The following is a 22,908-nucleotide window of genomic DNA, read 5'->3' on the forward strand; positions in this document are numbered from 1 at the left end:
ACTCACAGTCTGTCTGTCTTATGACGGACACCTTTTTATTAAAGGAATCATGAGCCTTCTTTCCCCTTTTCTAAAAATTCTCCCAAAAGATTGTCCTTTATTCTGCTTTTTCTCTTGTTAGGAGAACAGTGATGGGCACCATAAAGAGCTAAAACAATGTTGATCTTTTGACTTACATTGACCCCACTGTCCACTACTGGGATTCAGATAGTTAGGATAAAGGCCTTGCGGTTTTTCCAGGTTGTTCAGTACTCTTCGAATATTCATTACCTGCAACAGAAAATAAAATGTTGCTATTAAAGTCTAAAATGCAATTTTGGTGCCATTCTTCTGTCTTTCTTGATTATAGTTTTCTAGGTTAGAAAAAAAGAGTTGATTTAAATGATGCAGAATTAGAACAAAGACAGTTGCCACCAGCTTACAAAAATAATAGGCAGTAAGAGAACACATTCACACTGATCTACCATATGTCAGATGCCATAAAAGGAACTAGAGATATTTCAGTAGATAAGCAAAGTCCATTCCAGTGGGAGGAGAGAGATAATAAAAAGAAATATAATATTCACAGTGTAAGTACTATAACATGTGGCAATAAATGCAATGGGAAAAAACACAAGAAGGTAATAGGACAGAAAGTGATGTGAAGGGGTGAGGCTGTACTATGTTACTCAGGGGGGTGGGTCTGGGGAGGCTGAGGGAAGAGGGTTTGAGCAGAAATTTTAGGAAATGAAAGAGCAAGCCATGCAGAAGATTGGAGGAAGAGTAACTGGGACAGAGAGAAGAGCAAGTACAAAAGCTGTGAGAAGAGAACAGGTTTGGAGGACAGGAAGCAAAGGGAGAGAGAGATGCCAGCCATGAGGGCTTACTTCCTTCCGAGTGTGTTGGGAAGCCACTGAAGACTTGTTTTTAATTGGTGGGACTAGGATGCAAGAGAGGGAGTGGCAGTCAGGTGGCTCCTGCTGGGTCGTGGTGAGAGATGACGGGCGCTTGCACCAGGGTGGCAGCAGAGCTAACGGCAGGGGAGCCCTTTGGGCCTGAAGTTTACCAGAGAGGAACTGGGTGACCTCAAGAGCTTTGGCATGAGCCACTGGGTAAGCGGAAGTGTCAGTTACCGAGTCGGAGAAGAATGGAGCAGGAGCAGGTCTGGGGGCTGAGTCTGAGATATTTTAAGTGGGAGCTGTCCATTAGATTTTTTAGTAAGAGGTTGCACAGGTACTTGGATATGGAGTCTGGAGTTCAGGGGACAGGTTGGGACTGAAATGATCGGTTTGGAATCAAGAGCATATAGATAGCATGTAAACCCATGGATAAAACAACGTAGGGAGTGAACATAAAAGGAAGAGACCCAGGGTGGAGTTGTGGGGCTTTCGAATATTTAGAGTTTGGGGTGATGAGGAGGATCCCAGAGAGAAGATCGAGAAGCAGCACACAGGAAGGACGGAGACAAGTCGGGGGTGGGGGGTGTCGGGTCCCTGCTGCCCAAGGCACAGCATCTCAGGCAGAAGCGGGGACCAAGCACAGCAAACGCCGAGAGGACAAGGTGAGGGGTGGGAATGATGAGTGGATTTGGTCACGTGGCGCTCGCTGGTCACCATGGCAGGTGTGGCTGGGAGAGAAGCCCAACGGGAAAGCACTGGAGAGGGAGACAAAAAGAAGGTAACAAACAGGGACAATTCTTCCAAGGAATTTTGCTGTAAGCGGGAGTTACGAAATGGGCCGAAAGCTAAGGGCAGTATGGTGGGGTAAGGATGAATTTATCCAAATATCTCGTTGTTTCTTGAAAATCAGAAATTAATTCCATAGCTACTTTGCATTTATATAATGCCTTGAGTTTAAAAAGTCTTTCACATACTTGGTTTATATAGGTCCATACAACATTATATATTTTTAGATATGATAAAATATTCAGAGAGGTCTAGTGACTTGCTTGAGGTGCAGAGAATCAGTTGTGTAAGCCAGGGCCTTTCATGATGAGTTAGAATGGTGCCATGGAGAGACTAGGAGTTTAGTTGGGTTAAGTGAAATGCTGCACGTAACAAAACTTCTTTAAGAGCTATGTTAAACTTCTGCATCCGTTATTATCAGCTCTCTAGCAGAGGATTTTGTTTCTCACAAGCAATGCTTTGCAGTGCAAGGTGTAGTGGAAAATCTCACGTTTTCAGCGAAGATAGGGTTTCCTGATAAGTGGCTCAAGTGCATAAACTCCAAATGCAGAGTTCCAAATTCGGCCAAAATGCTGCTGCCTCCTGAGGCCCAGGGCCAGTTCCTTCCAATCCCACTAAAAAAGAGAAGAGATGGAAGAGTTACGGGTCAGGTTAATTCCATTATTTTGGGCTCTAAATAGCAGAAGGGAAAGAGACAGCTTTTGAATAACAGCTCCTTAGCTAATAGCTCTCTCTGGCTATTTAAAAGTATCCAGCCTCGTTGTCTTTGGCTACCAGTTTCAGGCTTTCACTTCTATTTACAAGTTGAAAATTAGTGTTGACTTAAGTCACAAAGACGTCACTATGTGTTTGCTGTTGGCGAACAGATAAACATTTTGGGAGGTACAGATGCCATACAAACAGAGATGTACACCATCCCAAGTAGAATACAAAAAAATCAGACCCAAACACCCCCACCATGCCCCAAATCCTACCTAAATAACGTGGTTCAACATTTTAGTTAATTTCAGCCTGAGATTCCGTGGATTATTATAGACATTCACACTCTATACAAATTTATTTCTTGGATATTGGATAAATTTCAAAGATTCATTAGTAATATACTCATACTATATCCTTTCCAAATCTTCCATTTACTGAACTTCCTTTCTTATATTTCTCTTCACAATATTTTACCTAGCCTAAGTATATTTCCTGACATATATAATCCATGCTTAAAAACGTCAGCAAAATTATGTAATTCAAATTTGAAAGGGGTCAAAGGCAGGAGCTTCAAAACTTACTGCCTCATTCATGGCTCATCTTGGAGAAATGCTTTTTAAAAAGAGTTAGTCCTAAATATACACATATGCACTCATATACACATAAAGAGGCTACTGAAACATGGTCATACTCTTGGGTAGTTTATTTTTGGAAAGCCACTTAAAATGTCAAGACATATGTGATAATTCAAATAAAGAATAAAGTCCATGATTCTCCTGTGCAGTAAATTCCCTTGCAGAAATTAAAAACCCCACATTTTGGTTTTAGGTCAGATGTACATTAATTGTATGTGTACTATTTGCCCGGTACTACGCATGACCCTGGGTTACAAGATGGTTATGATGAATAAGTAATTCTTTTCTCAAAGACCTAACAGGGTAATGGGAGATAAAGTTCTAAGCGTAAATAATTCCAATGGAATGTGTTAAATGCCAAGATAAATGTGTGAGCACCTAGAGCCAGGACACGCAGTCCAATATAGCGGGGATCACAGAAGGCTCCTTCAAGGAAGAGAGCCTTGAGTTGATTCTTAGGGGACAGACAGGGAGCCGTGGAGAATGGCAAGGGGGGACTCTGGGCATGGAGACCACACAGTAGAACTGGAGGAAGCTCGCAACACTGGTGAGTGGAGCGCAGGGCGGGGCCAGGAGAGAGGGCTCTGGGTCCCTCTGACACCAAGTCTGGGTCTCGTAGTGAACTTCTCTTTCCTCTCTTGCCAAGGTGGCCCCATTTAAGTGCTACTTTTGGTTTCCCCTAGATTTGCTCACCCCCTCTGCCTTTTCCTTGTATTATTCACAGCTCTGGGGAAACCCATCCAGCTCTGTCGTTGCTCTTGCTGCAGCGCAGCTGAGGAAGGCTGAAGAAAAGGAAGCAGCGAGGACAACTGGGGTCGAATCTAAGCTGGCCTCATTCTTATTCCTGATTTCCTTGTAGAGCAAAGTCTAGATTTTGTTCCAAAACAATGATTTATAGTAAACCTAATAAAGAGTAAGCAGAAGAGATCTGAAAATCATATATTCATTTATTTTAGAAATGCCTGATATTTATTAAGTTCCGAGAATGTGAATCACTTTTTATTTTTATGGTCAGCTTAGAGAAAAGGACTATCCAATCATCTAAATAGGATGAATAGCTACTTTCAAATTTTATTAACATACAGCAAATGCATATAGTAATTGGTCATTAATTTGGTGTCATGATATTATTTTTTTAGAGTCTATTCCATCACTGACCAAAGTCAATAAGCAAATTAAGCAACATTACAGATTTCTGTGTTCTAGAGAAACTCTTAAACACAACGCTGCAGCCTGTGGCTATGGCAGGACGGGAGCGAACGGTGCCTGCATCCCGAAGAGGGAGGAGGGCCGGGGGCGGCGTGCTGAGGAGCCCCGCCCAGTTCCCGGACCTTCAGGGCCTGGCTCTCCTCCGTTCAGGGTATTAAAGCCTGTGGCGGCACACTCAGGTGGGGAACTGCAGCGGGATATATGGACTAAACTAAAATTCAAATTACTTTTGTATCTAGGCATTTGTTTCCTGCTATTAAGGTGGTAAGTCGAGAGAAAACCAGAGATATACTGAAAATCTTCAGTACCTTTTTAAACAATTAAGATTTGAAAGGGTTGTGACAAATACATTCTCTCCTCCTTTGCACACATTCATATCCAAAGGAAAACAGCATTCTTTTCTATCACTTTAATTATATAGGGAGCAAGAACATTAAAAGCGCTGGAAAAGAATACGGCATGCTAACAGAAAGGATGCTGGGTTTAGAATACATGGTATGTTTCTATGAAAGGGTGGCTCTGGTTACTACTTTTTTCAAACTACAGAATTAATGTATTTCAGTAAAATTATAGGATAAATAGATGCATTGGTCATGGAAGGGTTTCAAGAAATTGGAGAAGGCATTGTTATATCTAGATATTAAATTAGGTCACTTGCCTTTCCTTAGGCAAAGGTTTAAGAACTTGGAGGTTGGCTGGAGGGAAAGCATGGGGCACAGTCTATGGGCCATCACAGCGAGAGAGAGAGAGAGAGAGAGAGAGAGAGAGAGAGAGAGAGAGAGAGAGAGAGAGAGAGAGAGAGAGAGAAATGGTTGCCTACTTGCACAGCACATGTGCAATGAGTGAGAACTTGCAGAATGAGTTCCAAGATCTTTTTTATCTTTATATTCTGAGTCTATTGAGGAATCTATATATTTGTATGGTTCTAATATCTAAAATGATATATATGAACAAGAGGCATTTGATACCAAAATGGTGGAGTTGTGATAAAGGGAAATGAGTCTAGAGAGACTTTTGTTCCCTTGGTCTGGGAGTCAGGGTGCCTTGGGCGTCATGACATGGTTGGGTTTTCTAGCCTGTGGCTCAACACCAATCTCATCTGAGGGAGGAGGGGATTTACAATGTCTTTAACTCAGATCGGCTACCACAGTATTTTCAAGGCAGCCATGGTGTTCTTTATCTATTTCACCTTTATTTTACTAATGCTAATACTGTCTAAAGAATATTTTAAAGATAAAATAACGGCTTGTATTCAGAACTATTAGTTCCACAAGCCAGGCATGAAGGGAAAGAATATTTAAATATTCCCAATTTTGTTACAATGACTGCACTTTCAGTCAAAACCATGAGTCAGCCTATGGAAATGTATACACAAAAAGGCAATTAACATGATTTGGGGAGCAGCCAAGTGTTTGTTTTGGTTCAAGGAATCCTGGTACAGAACTTCAAACTTTTGTATCACTCTAATTTCATTTCTTTCTATTTCTTCCAATCTCCAGGTTTTCCATTTTAAATTCAAGTATCATTTAATATATAGTTGACACTTGAACAACATGGGTTTGAACTGCGTGGGTCCACTTATATGCAGATTTTTTCCCAATAAATACTGTAAATGTATTTTCTCTTCCTTAGGATTTTCTTAATAACACTTTTTTTCTTGCTATTTTTTGCTTACTCTATTGTAAGAACACAGTATGTAATACATAAAACATACAAAATATATGTTAATCAACTGTTTATGTTATCCATAAGGCTTCCAGTCAACAGTAGGCTATTAGTAATTAAGGCTTTAGGGGGTCAAAAGTTACATGTGGGTTAGGGAGGTTGGCATCCCTAACCTCTTCGTTGTTCCAGGTTCAAACATGTCTCAATTTTTAATTTAATTTAAATTTTCAATAGTCTACAAAGGTAATATTTCTTTGAAAATAAAACATCATGTGAAAATAAATTATTTTTGGCAACTGCAATTAGAATCATGTCTTTAAAAAATTAAATCACTATGATTTTTTTGAAAATGTGGAATACTATTTTATTCTTTAGAGATTTAATTTTAATGTAGTTTATTCGCAGTGGCAATATTCTTCCTTACCCTACTGCGCTCAAAATAAGAAGGTATAATTATCTACAGACCTCATAATTCTGATAAGCAATGGACATTATATCTTTTTCCTTTTCTCTCCCAGGAATAGTTAATAGCACCAGAGAAAGGAATTATAGTACTAATGATACTATTCTACTCAGAGCTGAATCCCATGGGAGAGCTGCTAACTCTTTTTTTTAGAAGAGCTTGTAATGGATCAAGTAGCCAGAGGGTTGTTTTAAATTGATGGTATATGTCTTCAAAATAATCTTAAATTGAGGTACATAAAGTTATGTGTTACAGTTACTGGCCATGTGCAATTTGCATCATTAATACATACATTTGGCTATTTAGTATAATCAAATGCAAAAAAACCCAAAACTTTACAGAACTGAAACAATTCTAAAAAGCTAGATGGTTATCTGCACAAAGCAGTAAATAGTTATAAAGCCTTAATTAACTATGACTTTCAAATTTACTTTCCTTGATGGTTGCTATTCTATGCAAAATGGGAAATGGACCCATGAAATTTTTCCTTGAGGATTCATGACTTAATGATTTCTGATTAGCTGATCATAAGCAAACTCCCTTCAAGGTCATAGTTGAGAACATAGGTTACTCCTTGGGGGCAATGGCGTCAACAAATTTTAGATGAAAAAATCCCCCACATTCTGTATATTATGGTAAAGCCTTATATATGCAAATGGAGAGGCACACAGGATGTTTATTTCTAAAGCACAGGTAATCCAATATTATTCCTTTTGGATTTAAAATTAGAAAACTCTAATTAGAGTTCATGAATGATTGTTTCACTTAACTGAATTCCCAAAGCTCATCGATTTTGAGATTAAGTGATTTCATCTTCAATTATTACAAATGCCTTTTTCCTGAAGAGGTTCGCACAGTGCCACACTTTCAGGTTTGTATTCTAAGAGCTCACTGAGAGTTGAACCAACAGTGTCAGGGACTGGCATTCTAAAACCAGTCAAGATTCTACTGTAGGTCATCCATAGATCGTTGCACTGGGGAGGTCTGCTTCCCAAAGGTTTTTTCCCCACAGGAAAACAAAATGGCTAATAAAAGGCAGACATTTGATTACATTAATTCATAAGCTATAGCTTACTGCTTTTGAACAGCAGTGTGTGGGTTAAATCTCCAAAGAATTTGTGATTGAAGTGTGCAGGACTGTTCTCTTCTATTAGAGTCTAGGATCGTCAGGGACAGACTCTGTTCTATGCACCTGTGTCATCTCTAAGTCTCGGGCAATGTCAAGAAACAGAAGTGATCAATGCTCATTTCATTTAATAAAATTAAAAATCCCCCCCAATAATGAAAGTGTTGTGTCATTGGTTTCCATCCCTAACATATCTAAATAATTTAATCTTATATTAGTGTCACCATGTAGCTCTCTTATGGCCAGTTTAAGAACAACATCCTTTCTAGGCTGCTCATGTAGGCTACTATTGCAAATTTGAAGTGGTCTGAAGTTGTGATTTTTAAGAGTTGAGATAGATGCAATGAGAAAAATAAGGATAGGATGGTAAATTTTTATGAAGGCTAACTTTTAGTCAATTTAAAAGATTGTCTTAGTCTGAATCTATGTCCTTTTCATTTTTGTGACATCAGGTTTATATTTCTCCTTTAAGAAGAAATAATGGTAGTAGGTAGTTTTTCTTTTTTTGGTATCTTTAAACATTGGCAACTAAGGCTAGTTTCTCAATAACGGGAAATTTTACTTGGTGCATGAAAACTAAAACTGTGGCACCATTGATCTTAAGATGCAGCTGAAGCTATGAAGCAATTACTAATGGAAAGAACAGCTCGCTATCCATTTGCTATAACTAATGTAAGTTTTTTGGCAGAAATTCTGAGGTAAAAAGAATAATATTAAAAGATTTTGTTTAACAGATTAAAAGATGAGCACTTTGCAGTTATCTTGCCGAACTCAGCAAAGATTGAGTCGGTCAGTCAATCATAATTTATTGAGTGCTTACTATGTGCCAGATACTGTGCAATACAACTATCAAACACTGTAGGAAACCTGCTGAGGCTTTTTTTAATGATTGAGATAGCCTCTTCTGAAATTCTGGAGCTTTAGGGTATCAGTTGCAACTCAGTTAAATTTTTGTTCAGGCACTCAGTAGAAGTAAAACAGTTTTTTGGAGAACAATGTCTGTTTTTCCTTTGGGCATTCCTTAGAGGTCTTTAGGGAAGAAATCAAGTGGGTCTAATTAACTTTTAATAAAAGAAAGTGAACTCTGTCTGACTGGTATATGAAGGACATTGATATTCTATTATGAAGTTTAGCAAATCCTCACTGTAGGTTTTTTCCAGACATGAAATTACTTGGGAGTAATTGGAGAAAGACTCATTCTCTAATGCTTAGTAAATTAGTTATCATTGTACTTCAGAGTAGGCAATAGATTGCTTTTAAGGCAAGGTCAGTAAAGTAAGTGCTAAATAAAGAAAACTGTAGTGGCAAAATATTGTTAAAAGCTACAAATGCTACTAAAATTTCCAAACAATAAATTAACAGCAAATAGAAAATAAATCAAGAAAATAGGTGATACCTAGGTAATCAGGGACAATAATTAGTGGGTTGTTTTAAGCTGCATTGTGTAAATTCAGTTATTTCCCTTCACATCTAATGGAAAACTAACCAGCAAAAAGAAACTTAATTAAGCCACCTTATAATTTAAATGCTAGCTTTTCTTAGTTTTGAATTTTTACATAAGAAAAATCATGCAAATAAAAATGTGTGCATAGCTTGTGGTTAGAACAAATAGATTCGGGATTGCTCAGAACAGATGCTGTAGAATAGAGCCATCATGGCGCTTCATTCTCATTTTCCTGCCTTCTGCCTGCGACTTATGGTTTAGAGGCTGTGGAAAACTGTGTTATGAAACAGTGTGGCAACTAAAGTTTTGAAGACATAAAGACTAGGAAAATCATGACAAATGAATAAAAAGGACAATGGAGAGTAAAGAATACAGATGAAGAATAAATTGTTCAGGAAAACTCAGCAATAAAGGCAGGTATCCTCTACAGAACATGTACTACAACAATGAAATCACTGTCTATTCTGTTGTGGCCCTCAGTGTGTCTGTATAGAGAACATAGTCTGTGTAGAGGATAATCTCTGTATAATTAGCTATATGCTGCCTTGTGACATCTTCTCCGTTAGTTAACTTTCTACATACTTAAACTCATCTCCTTAACTGGAGAAGAAGACCTGAAATGCAGAAATACAATTCTGTTTACTTAATTACCATCACCTCCTCAAATAGATATTTGCATAGTAGATGAAGTAATTTGATGATTGTTGCATTTACAATATGGCAGAAACAAATCCATTTCTAAATATGTAATCCTAGAATACATATTTTAAAAAACTTCGGGAAATACTCTAAGCAAGGTTTATTACTCACAGTTAAAATATTTTACATGCATTGATGTTTAGCTTTAGCTTACGTGTTTATATATTTTTAGTAATTAAGATTCTTCATATTATAGGAAAAAGTATTAAAAATGTAACAGAACTAACAACTTTTATGAAATAAAAATAATAAAAATGGGAAGTTTACATGGTCTCAACTTTTGGTAGCCTCCTACTGTTGATATTAACATCAAAAGGTGTTTCAACATGAATTTGAATGTTGTGGGGTCCACTTACATGTGGATTTTTTCCCAAGAAATACTGTAAATGTATTTTCTTAACATTTCCTTTTTTTTCTAGATGACTTTATTGTAAGACTATAGTATATCATTCATAACATACAAAGTAAGTGCTAATCAACTGTTTATATTATCAGTAAGACTTTCGATCAACAGTAGGCTGTTAGTAGTTAAGTTTCTGGGAGTCCAAAGTTACACATGGATTTTCTACTGTGTGTGTCGGGGGTAGGTGGCCCTGACCCCCGTGTTGTTCAAGGGTCAACTGTACTACGTCAATGGTTGGTAGAAATTTGATAATAAAACTACCTATTTTTTTAGCAGACGTATTCAAAATATATGTTGGCAGACATAAAACTGTAGCTCTTAAAATTCTTTATTATGTAGTATCTGTTAGCTCTGTAAAATGAAAACATCAATATAGTATTTTGAGACTATACAATCATTCCTATTTTACCTTTATGGACATACTTAGATAAATGAATGCTCACACAAAATGTTGTAGCTTTTGGTAACTTTAATTTGCTAGAAAACATAAAGTCCTAAAATGAAAACATCAAAATAATGTTTTGAAATTAGAAATAATAATCACAGTCATTTTACCTTCAAGGAAAAGGAAGAGGGAAAAAGCCCTTCGTTCTTCCCTTCCTGCTAATGGGGTTTGGGCTTTACATTGTGGTAAAGGGTTCAATGCAAGCTGCAAGTTTAGAGAACTGTATGTAATAATTAGGCCCCAAACACTGCTGCTCCTAACCCACTGGGGATAGGATTTTATGATGCTGTGAAAAGGATTTCTGAGAGACAGAGGGATCTGGAATTGGAAGGGAGAGGCCGAGCATGGGACAAATTATACTGTACCAGAGTAAGTAAGACCAGACTTTCCACATAGATCTGGTCCAAAATGAACTGCTGTGAAATAAAGCAATAAGTTGGTAGGAGGGGTCTAGGGTGTTATGAATCGGGGCTACTTTGGCACAAAATAAATCTTACAGCTTTGATGAGTGCCTCCTTCTTCCTGAAATGTCAATTTAAGAACCATAACAATGTTTGTGGGCTACTTTCTTCTTATTTAAAATGAAAATGCTTTCTTGGGTCTCCCAGGCAAAATGGACATTCTTAGAATTTAAGATTACCTACTTCGGTTAATAGTACATGCCAGTGTGGAACATGGCAAGATTATCTTGTAATGTTAAGTGCTAAGGAGAAAATAATGCAGGATGATGGGACAGAGTCTGATGGGGAGCTTCTTTAGAAGGGCTTCTTGGGAAGGCCTCATTGAAGGGGAGATCCTCAAGCTGAGACCAGAAAGGTAAAAAAGAAGCTGTCAGTGAAGACCTGGGAGTGGCTCCTGCAGATGCCCTAAGATGGACATGACCAGGGAAGGCTGGCTGCATGCCTGAAGGTCAATCAGTGAGGGGAGGAACACCGGAGAGCTGATTACGGGCAGATCCCACAGGAGTCTGTAGGCCAGAGAAAGCATCTGGATTTATTCGCAGTGCAATGGGAAGTCCCTCAAGGGTTCTGCCTAGGAGGTGATGAGATCTGATTTGCACGTTTAAAAGCTTGCTCTGGACACGGTGGGAAGAACGGATGATATGAGAGCAAGACTGGAAGTGAGGTGGCAAACAGGTGTCCAGGCAAGAGACGGATGGTGGTCTGCACTGGGAACCAAGAGTAGAGATGGACAGGTGTGGAAAGGTTCAGGCTATGTCTGGATGTAAGAGGTATGAGGAGAGAAAGATATTAAGGACGATTTCTAGATTTTTATCTTTAGCAGCTGGGTAGGTCCTGGTGCCAGGTAAGAAGATGGGAAAGAATGAGATAGGAATGGCCATGATAAAGAAAAGCATGAGCTCTGTTTTTAGATTTTGCGGTAATAACCATACTTAACAATTGTGAGGAAAACACCAAATGTGATTATTTTAATTTCCCTTTTTTAATTTCTTATGAAAATCAATTTATTAAACTCAAGGAAATTTTTTTGCAATGGCTTTTCTAAAATAGTTTTTAAGTTATGAAAACAACAGACATAAGGCAAAAAAAAAAAAAAAGCAAACATACAAAGGATTATGGAATGGAAAGGAACTTCCTTGTCTTCTAGATCCTATTATTTCTCAGAGTAAAAACAATCAATAATTTACTGACAGCTCTTCCAAAATTTCTTAGTCCATGATTACTAGACAAAATAAAAAAAATAAAACAAAAACAAACGGAAGTATACTATGCATATTGTTATATACTGTGTTTTGTGTAAAAACGAAGTATCTTGGTGCTCTGACTCGTTACAGATGTCTAGAATGCCAGTGTATCCTGAGTTTTGCTGTTATAAACAATATTATAGATTCTTGAGTAGAGTTCCAGGATAAAATCTTGTAAATGGAATTTCCAGGTCATATATACATGTATTCAAAATTTCACAAACACCCTCCAATTACCTTCTAAAGAGTTTGCCCCAATACATACTACCTCTAAGTGTGTACGAATGTTCTAGCTCCTAACTCTGGGCATTTATCAAATTTTAAAAACTTGGTGAATGTGTTAGGCAAAAAAAATAACATCTTAATGCTATTTTAATTTGCATTTCTTTACATATGAGCTTCCGATATTCATGCTGACACACATCTTTTTCTGGTAAGTACATGTTTATGAACTTGCATTATTGATGTATTCATGCTACTGCCTCTCCCAGTTCTATGATTTTTATACCTTTAAAAATTACACAAGTAATGCATATTCATTATTGTTAGAGAAACAATGTAAAGATGAATTGAGAAAAGCTAATGTTGAATCCCTACCCCCTTGCAATTTCTGCCACCTGCCACTCCTGGTTAAACAATGCTATCTGCTCACACACATACATAAACATATGGATATATATATTTAGGATTTGTTCTTTTCAATAAAATGGGATTCTATTATATACATTACTTAGCAAAGTCCGTGTCTCAGTAGCTCATTATAGACACCTTTCTAGAACAATGATTTTTAAGAGCTGTATGATAATATTTCATAAAATGGACTATCACATTTTACTAAACCAATCCTCTATTGATAGGTCTGTTCTAATTTTTAAATACAACAATCATGCCACATTCACCAACCATACATATTCATACTAATGCTTTTAGCAAGAGCTTCTTATACATCAAGAAAAGTTATTTTTTATCTATCATGTGCTTTGCAACCCACCCCCCCACCCCCTAATTTGAGGCTTGTCTTTTGATTTTAGTCCTTTTTTTTCACTATACTAATTTTTATTTGGTAAAAATTTCCAATTTTTTTCATATATGTGCTCTAGTTCTGCGCCCTATTTATGAAGTCTCTCCTCACTCAAGATAATGTTTTAAAAATCTTGAAAATCTGGGTAATAACTTCTTCAAGTCATAGTCAACGGTGATATTAATGCATATAAGTAAGAATAAAATTTATATTTTAAAACTATAAATATTTCTGTTTCTCATACCACTTAACACCTTTTTGTAAATTGTATTAGGCTTACCTGTTCAATAGCTTAGCTATTATAACTATTGAATATTTAAGTATTATAAAGTTAACTTCTCTTAGTATTTCTTTCTCTTTTTGATCTTAATGCAAAATTTTACTGATTTCCTTCCTTTAGAGATCTAGTAGTTTCATCAATATTTCTCCATTAAGAGAGGAGAAAGCACAACAATGGAAAACATTTTATCCAGAGAATTTAGACAAGGGAGAAGCTATACAGCTATGTAGGTAAATCAGCAAATAGGCCAGATCATCTTTAAACTTACTTATGCATGCAGAGAATTTTCAGGTGTGACTTTAAACTCTCTAAGGCAGCAAAAATCTTTAAAACAAAGTAACACCTACAAAACCCACCTTGTAGGATTTTAGCAGACTCAAATGAGATAATACACGTGAAAGTGCTTTGAAACTATAAAAAGTTTAGTCCAGAGAGGTATTTTTATCTTTTGCATTAGCAACTGACATTTAGTTAACTAAAAGAAATCTGTTTTCAGGTTTTTTCCTTCAATTTTAGAGATGTCTACTCAAAAATAAATTCACCAAATGTTCACTTGGAGATAGAAATTATAACATAAGTAATAATGATATAAAGTAAGGCATTCCTAAGATTTAAAAATTTAACAAATTGCTACTGTTAGCCAGTTTTCTTAAAGCAATTTAATTGCTGTACAACTACCAAATATGTGGCACTTTAAGAAATTTTTCATGTCTTCTAAGTATTTCAGAAAAATTAAGTTAAAAAATATTCCCAGTCTTGAGACAGCTGCACAGACCAAAGACATATTCTACGAGCTGCTCAGGTAGAAGACTCAAACCCTGTCCTGTGGACCCCTCACCGCTACCCCGCAAGGGTAAGAAATCCTAGTCTGTTTGAGGCAGGTGCAGGAAACCCTTTCTGCCGGGTGGCTGAATAACCAAATATGAGTCCTTGATGAATCACCACTTAAAAATCCACTTACGAATATCCATATGCACAGGAAATTAATTAAGATTGTTCTTGTAATTATTCCTTGCCAGAAGAGGATTTTTATCACAACACTCATTTTCAGGATGATTTCCAAAAGCCGACCACAGAGATATTTCTTAGGCCCAAACTTGCTCATTATGCCAGGTACTTTATTATAGACAATATTTAATGTTTGTTTGGACATGATAATTTCTAGAGCTGCTGATCCATTCAAATAAACCGATGGGTTAAACCAATTTTACGCATAACTTAACTCTAAAGGGTAAAGATTTGATAATTCAGGAATTGATTTTTACTTGGCAAGTTTGAAGAGGCTTTGGTCTAAAATAATTTTTGAAATTAATTTTTAAATTTTATTAAAATTACCTTCATATACTATCTTGTTTGCAAGTAAATGGTTTAAATATCATTCTTATTAGAATTACCTGCAAATAAATGAAGAAGTATAACCAATATTAAAAATAATAGCCCTTCATGGACTTATTCGTAATCCACACTTTAAAAATAGCCAATGGATATCTCCTTAAGTGAGGGCATGACAGGTACGAGGTTCTTTATATAATTCAATGATTAATCTCCAGAACCACCATGTAGGTAGTATTCTCTTACTATTTACTGAAGAAAACTGGGACTCAGTCAAGACAAGGGCTGGCCTATGATCTCCAGTGAAGTGGCAGGGAGAGGGTAGGCTTCCACCCCAGGACTGACTGCTTCAACAACGCGTGCTCCACTCCTCACACACTACATCATGTCTCTTTGTATGTTCTATATGTGTTAGGGGTGAATTAGCCAATTTCCTCTGTCTTGGAGAGCAAAAGGAATTTGTTAGCGGTGAAAAATTGAGATATTATCAATCAGTATTTATTTATTTGAAACAAGATGGTATTTGAAAAGGGAGAAATTAATATATACAAAACTGAAAATATACTTTTTTCTTTAAAATAAAATTCTCCAGTACAAACATGCTGTAAGGAGACAAAAAAGAAACATACTGCTGACATAAATAATGCAACAAAGTTAACAAGTTGTTTTTTTTAATGCCTCCAAAACAAATTCTAAATTTCCAGGTCAACAACAGTTTCTAGATACACAATCTGCAGTCTTTAGAGCAAGAAAAAATTATTTTTATTTTTTTATGATACTATTCTTAATGATACCTTAAGATCATTCTATCACTCTCTATTTTTATTTGATATAAAATGTTTCAAATATCAAAAAGCATTAAAAAACCCAGTTAATTTTACTTCCATTTCTTGCACCATCCACTTTTTCCCTATTTCTTCTTGTCCACAGATAATCACTGTTGTTTTCTGAATTGCATTCCAAAGATCATTTTTTCTGCATACAGTAACAAAGATGAATAAATATCCACCCGTTGTTACATAAATAGTAGATGACTAAACAGTGTTGAGACATCTTATTTCATTTCTAAAATATTCAGATACATTTAAAAAACTTTATAATAATAAACGTTTCAATTATACAAAATAAAGCAGTTCAATAAACACTTAGATTTACCCATATATTCACCACCTAAATTTAACACCTATTAATATTTATATTTATATTAATGCCATATTGGCTTCACCTATCTATAGGGAAGCATATTCACAATCTTTGGGGAAATTATTTTAAAGAAATTACAGCCATTAAGTCAGTAAATATTTCAGCATTCATCATTTTAACACTTTCTGATATGACCACAATATCACAAGGCACCAAAGATCATTAACAGAAATTTCCTCAAATTATCTAATGCCTAGTCCTTATTCAAATTTCACCAACTAACTGACCTCAAAATGTGAAGAACCATTATTTGTCACAGAGCTCTTTTTTTTTTGTTTTTGCTGTTGTATTACTAGCTTAAGAGAAATAAAAGTTTGAAGTGTTTATTTTTTATTTTAGTTATTGTTACTTTATTTTTACTAGTGCCTTTCATCTTTATCAAAAATATTGTCTAAATTTCATTTTGACATTAGCATTGGAAACTTTGTTAACCATGATTAGCCTTCCACAGTGTGACAAAAAACTGCCTAAAAATGTTGTTTATAAAATCACAGATGACCCTCTGAGTTAGGAACTGGGGAGGAAAAAGACCAGCTCCGCTTGTGGCAGGATTTTCCTTTTCCCTGCCCCACAATGTCTCAACTCAATGACCACGCCAGCGTTCTATTCAGCACCCTCATTTTATTATTTGAAAAAAAAAGAAAGAGAAATCAGTTGTGGATCAGTTGTGGTGATAGTTGCACAACTCTGTGAACTTACTAAAAATCGTTCAATTGTACAAGTTAAAAGGGTGAACTGCAAGGTGTGTGAATTATATCTCAAAGGAGTAGTTTTTAAAAAGAGAAAAAGGAGGAAATACATATAAAACTTACTCTAAAATATCTTCTGTTTTCTAAAGTGGAACATAAAAATTTTTTATGCTTTCTTAGTACTGAAATAAAAACCTAATAATTAAAGTAAATAAACTAAAGCTCCTACTCACTCCAATATTTTGCCTATTTGTTAATATAAGCATAGTTATGCATTTTAGAAAAAGGAACAAATCAGAAATAATTTTTACTTTATAAAACCCAAATAATTATTTTAGCAAAAAAGAAAAAACAAACCCTCATAATAAATTTAAATTTATGTGACTTGAAAAGAAGTGAGTAATCCTATAGGATTACTGGTAATTGGCACTGACATCTGGTATAACTGTTCTGCAGGGATGTTTGGCAAAATGTATTAAAAGTATTAATAATATTCACACCGACTAATATAATAATTCAATTTCAGAAATTTACCCTAAAGAAACAATTATAACTTTATTCTCAAGTGTAAGTAATATTGTATCTTCAAATACATATCTTGTACATTAGAGTACTGTTTATACGAGTTGTAAGACTGAAAAGAGCTTGGCTATCTAACAATATATATATAAGGGAAAGATTAAAAATTATGGCCTATTTAGAAGATCTAATAGTATTCAGTCATTAAAGATCATATAAGAAAATGTTTAATAACACAAAGAACTCCTTATATTATATAATATTTTTAAATATAGGAACTGCTGGCTTTCAGAAATGGCGAAGGAAATTGGTTGGCAAAGACTCCAAAAGGTAACAATAATAAAACCTGTTTTGTGTGTGTATAGATTTTTAAAACTTAATAAATTGTTATTTAAGGGCACTGGAAAATGACCAAAAGCAAGCATAAACTAAGAGTGTTAGCCACTGACAGACAGCAACTGCAGTGAGTTCGAATTCGAGTTAGTGCCTTTTTTCCAAATCTCACAAAATTGCAGTCTTACTTTCGACAGAACCGAAGGTTGGCAGAGAGCAGCTGAAACTCTAGGGGTGAAGGAAAATCCTAAAAACGAGTGAGCCCGAGAGGGGTGGGACCAAATATCTAAGTATAATCTCTGCCTCCAATCCCTGGTGAACCACTTAATAAAATGTGAGTGGATTACCAGAAAAAAAGCTGACAAAACCAGAGGTGGGGACTGGTTGAAAGAAGGTGAAGGGATTAGACAATTAGACAAAGAGCATATATGCATGACTCATGGACAGAAACAATGGTGTGGGGATTGACTGAGGTAATGAGGGGCAGGTTGGGAGAAGGGAAGCGAAGGGGGAAATATTAGGACAACTGTAATAGCATGAACAATTAAAAAAAACAACAACAGAGGAACATTTGCAAGACAGAAGTGTACTAGATGAGATTTTTGAGTTTGCTGCTTTTTCTGATTGAGTACTCCTGATTCCATGATTAACTCAGGAGACAGAAAGCTAAAGCCTTACTGATTTCAGGTGTCACGAGTACACAGCCTGGTGATGGCCTACCACAAACTTTGCCCAAATCCTGACTGAATGCTAAATTGCACAGGTATATGAAAGATCCCCAGGAGGTCAGGTTAAAAACAACAACAGCTGGAAACTGAAAGAACTAGCAGAAATCTCAGCTGTTGTACACTGCAGGGGAGACAGCATTTATGATTTGAATCCAAGAGGGTTAGCTTCTTGCTAGACAACAACATAATTCTCAGAAGCATGTAACACACATCAAGGATTCCAAACTATATTCACAATATCCAGTTTTTAACCAGACATCACTAAATATTCAAAGAAACCAGAAAAATGTGACATGCTCAGGAAGAGATAGTTAACAGAAACTGACCCAAAGTAGGTCTAGATGCTGACATAGCAAAGACTTCAAAGCAACTAGTTAAATACATTCAAGGAATTAAAAGACTTGCCACAGAAATGGACAGAAGAAAAAGGAAATTTGAGGATATCAATAAATCTGACATCTGAATAGAGAGAAAATGGATTAAATATAACTGAACAGGCTTCAGAGACTTGTGGAATAATATTTAGAGGTCAAACAGAAGTGTAACTGAAGTTCCAGAAGAGAAAGTCCGATGGAAAAAGATAAGAACCATATGCTTTCACTGCTATGTGTGATATAAAACAGAAAACAACAAATAAATAAACAAATAAACTCATACACTGCAGTGGTAGGATGGTTTACCAGAGGGCAAAGGAGGTAAGAGGAGGGAAAACAGTCAAATGTATACAGACTTTGGGTGGTGAGCACACAGGTGATAAGCAGATGATGTATATTATAGAATTGTATGCTTGAAACTTATATAATGTTATTAACCAATGTTACTCCAATACATTTAAATTAAAAACAAAAGTTTATATCGTTATCTCTTTAAAAATGAAAACTGAGTGATACATAACAGGATGTTTACAGTGGATTCAAGTTCTATAACCAGAAAAAAAAGCTATATAATTTATTAAAATAATAAACTTATAAAAGATTAATTTGTTCATTAAGGTTAAAAGAAAATTCATCACTGGCTGGTGCGGTTCAGTGGATTGAGTGCCAGCCTGCAAACCAAAGGGTTGCTGGTTCGATTCCCAGTCAGGGCACATGCCTGGGTTGTGGGCCAGGTCCGCGGTAGGCAGCATGTGAGAAGCAACCACACATTGATATTTCTCTCCCTCTCTTTCTCCCTCCCTTTCCCTCTGTCTAAACTAAATAAATAAATAAACAAAATCTAAAAAAAAAAAAAAAAGAAAATTAATTACATAGAAATACACCTGTAGTATCTCATGACTCTACACTTTTTTTTAAAGGAAACCAAACTTTTTATTAAGTAGGTGAAAATACCAATTTCACTAAAAAAGAAGACAAAAAATTACCTAATTTTCTAGCTTTTAGTTTAACATAGTCAACTGAAAGTTGATGTTGGAATACTAAACTTTTCAGACATGGTTCAGAGAGACTCTTGTAGTACAGCTTTGTGGTAATTTTGTATTGATTATTCACCAGCATATTTACTCCTTAATAACTTAACTGAAAAAAGTTTTACCTTTAGTTCAAGAGCAAAGAATCTGATTAACTTCATTCTAACCCCACTGGTATTTCATGTTATTTAAAATGAATCCAAAGCTTTGGTCAATAAAAATGATCACACTCTTGAAAATACCATGATATTGTGGTACTGATTTAGAGTTTTCTTTAAAATACATTGATAATTCTCAAATATCTTTTAATGGTGCTTACAGCATTTTCTAATAGAGAAATTTTACTTTATAGAATAAGTCATTAGCACACAAAAGATACTTGAAATTCAACAAAATAAGAGTTTCTATAAGTATATGTCTTCAATTTTTCTCACAAAATCAAATAGCTCAGACTCCTTTAGGAAACTAATTCTTAAAAAACTAATTTCTTAGTTACAAGGTTATTAGAAGTTGAGAATAAATCTGAAGAACTTTAGAAAACATGGAAAGAAATATTAAAATCTTTCTAAATAAAATGCAAATGGCTTACCTATCCACAGGAGAAAATTAATAGCTATAATTTGTATCAGTCGTATATCTTTTAAAAATTATGAAATACAGAAGTAAAAAGCGTGGGACTTCATATTGGCCCATAGCAAAGCTTCACGTATATAACTGTGTACCTGTGATAGTTAACCTCCCAGTGTTCAGTCCTCTCGCCTGAGGGCAAATATGTAAGCCTGCGCCTTTTTGATTAAAAAGAAGCATAAAAATAAGCAATAACACTAATTTCCTACAATGGGTATTTTTGGAGATTAAGATTTCATATTATGAAACACATGGTATTAATAGCTAACATAAATGAACAATAAAAAACCTGTCTCAATTATTTTCAAATATATTTGGGGCAGTAAGTTTATTTACTAAGATGAATACTTTGCAGGACATACAGCAACATTCGTCAGAATCAGCAATTTATGACAGTGTGTTTTGAAGACAAGAAGTGCAGGTTAGAAAATGGCAAGAGTTGTTCTAGATAAAAGAGGTTGCAGGTAAAAGAAGTTTGGGAAACAATGTTCTAATAAAGCTCTATCCCAGAGATGAGCAAAGCACATTGTACGTTATCCAATTAATGGCTCTGAGAAGTTTACAGTAAGGAAAGCTCTTTAACCCAGTGTTCACATTTACCTATAGGGGCCCTGTTTTCTTTTCATAGATCATCTATTAATTTTTTGTAGACATAGTATTCTGTGAAACACAGTTTGGGAAATACTAACCTATAAATTCTGCTATGTTGGCTTAAAAAAATATATATATATATATTTCACAAATGTGGGTGAGTTGGAAGGAAGCATTTTTGAAAATCAAGAACGCATGCTTACCATCTACAAGGATAGTTGCTTTAATAATACTAGAGTAGAATGTTTCATCTTTCATGAACCTTTCCCTTATTTTCTTTTTTTAAAGATTTTACTTATTTACTTTTAAACAGAGGGGAAAGGAGGTAGAAAGAGAGGGAGAGAAACAGCAATGTGTGGTTGCTTCTCATGTGTTCCCTGCTGAGGACCTGGCCCACAACCCAGGCCTGTGCCCTGACTGGGAATCCAACCAGGGACCCTTTAGTTCACAGTCCAGTGCTCAAACCACTGAGCCACACCCGCCAGGGCTTTCCCTTCTTTTCTGAGGGCCACTTCCTCTGTCATGTTCTCAACTCACGTAATCACTTGTTCTCTATTTAAATAAATATAAAATAAACTGATAAAGATATGCATATCTAAGATCTGTCCAGGAAAAGTCCAGCCATTGTTAATATAATGAGAACAGTTTGTGCAACATTGATGTAACCTGGCAGCCAGGAAGAGTGGACTAGAATATGCACGAGTGAACAACAGCTTCACTGTACTAGTCAGTGGGGGCCGTTGAGTGGGAGATACTGTTATGTGAGCATGTGTACTGTGTGGTGGTCGCATTCAAAATGACTAGCGAGTAGAGCAACAAATCTGCATCAAATTCTCTGTTAAGCTTGTACATTCCTCTGCAGAAACTATTTGGATGATTCAGAAGGCCACAGCTGTGAGCAACTGGTGATTGGCAGCATCATCATGACAACATGCCCGTTCATATATCACGTTTGGTGCAGAGTTTTGTGGCAAAACATCAAATCACCCAGGTGACTCAGGCCCACTACAGCCCAGACCTGGTGCCCTGCCAAACTTCTGGCTTTTCCCAAAACCCAAATCACCTTTAAGAGGGAAGAGATTTCAGACCATTGATGATATTCAGGAAAATACTGAAGGGCAGCTGATGGCAATTGGGAAAACTGTGAGGACCCAAGGTGCCTGCTTTGAAGGGAACTGAGGCATCACTGTCCTATGTACAATATTTCTTGTATCTTGCATCTTCTTCAATAAATGTCTCTATTTTGCACATTACATGGCTGGATACCTTCTGGACAGACCCCATATACCTGACTTGCTGAATTTAGTTTTTTTATGATGGACTCATCTCTAGTTATATAGCAATTCTGAACCTGATATAATTTATATAATGTACTCTTCTCTAAATTAAATTAACAGGTTCCTTTTTTTCCAGTCTTTTTTTGTCTGTGAAACAAGAGATAGAATGAAAAGAACAATTGGTAGTAGTAATGAATAACCACTAAAGAAGAAGATACAAGGAAGTGAAATGATGAAATTTCCATTTTAGAAATCATATGAACAGTGTGGAACTTTGGAAGTTGCTTTGGGAAATTGGCAGCAGGAAGATCCATTAGAGGTTATTGCAGTGGTTGAACTTAAGTGGGCCTGAATGATGTGGGCCTGAAGGGAACAGAAGGAAGAGATGAGCAGAAAGAAATGGAGAAACAGATTGAAGTGAAACATTATGAATGGGGAATGAGCAACGGGGAAGGGAAGAGGGCTCGGAAAACAAGGGCGTGTGTTCAAGGGCACTGTGATGGCTTTAGACACTCCCTTCTGGGGGAAGGAGGAGAGAATGAGAGGCGATTCAGGTACAAATTTAGAATTTAATAATAGGCTACCAAGGTTTTAAATAAAATATATAGACGAGGCTCATAGAGAAAATCTTCATACCTCTACAGAGTGGGAAGGATGAGGTGTTGATGAGTAGGTTGCGTGTAAGATGGAGAGAGGACTGAGCCTTCAAGAGTCACGTCAAGGTGGCAGAGGGGACCAAAAGG

The 22,908-nt window shown here is 36.1% G+C and overlaps 1 protein-coding gene across 1 annotated transcript in view; it reads right to left on the bottom strand.

Moving 5' to 3' along the window:
* MAN1A1 (mannosidase alpha class 1A member 1) overlaps positions 1-22,908 on the bottom strand; it is a 145,637-nt gene that overhangs the window by 21,147 nt on the left and 101,582 nt on the right. The window contains exons 7-8 of the mRNA XM_054569885.1: positions 2,155-2,278; positions 177-270 (exon numbers count right to left, since the gene is read on the bottom strand). Of these exons, the coding sequence (XP_054425860.1) occupies positions 177-270; positions 2,155-2,278 (218 nt within the window). The remainder of the gene's footprint in view (positions 1-176; positions 271-2,154; positions 2,279-22,908) is intronic.

Source organism: Pteronotus mesoamericanus, unplaced genomic scaffold (genome assembly GCF_021234165.1).
Source record: "Pteronotus mesoamericanus isolate MK-2021 breed Mesoamerican mustached bat unplaced genomic scaffold, CSHL_Meso_final contig_20, whole genome shotgun sequence".
NCBI classification, from domain to species: domain Eukaryota; kingdom Metazoa; phylum Chordata; class Mammalia; order Chiroptera; family Mormoopidae; genus Pteronotus; species Pteronotus mesoamericanus.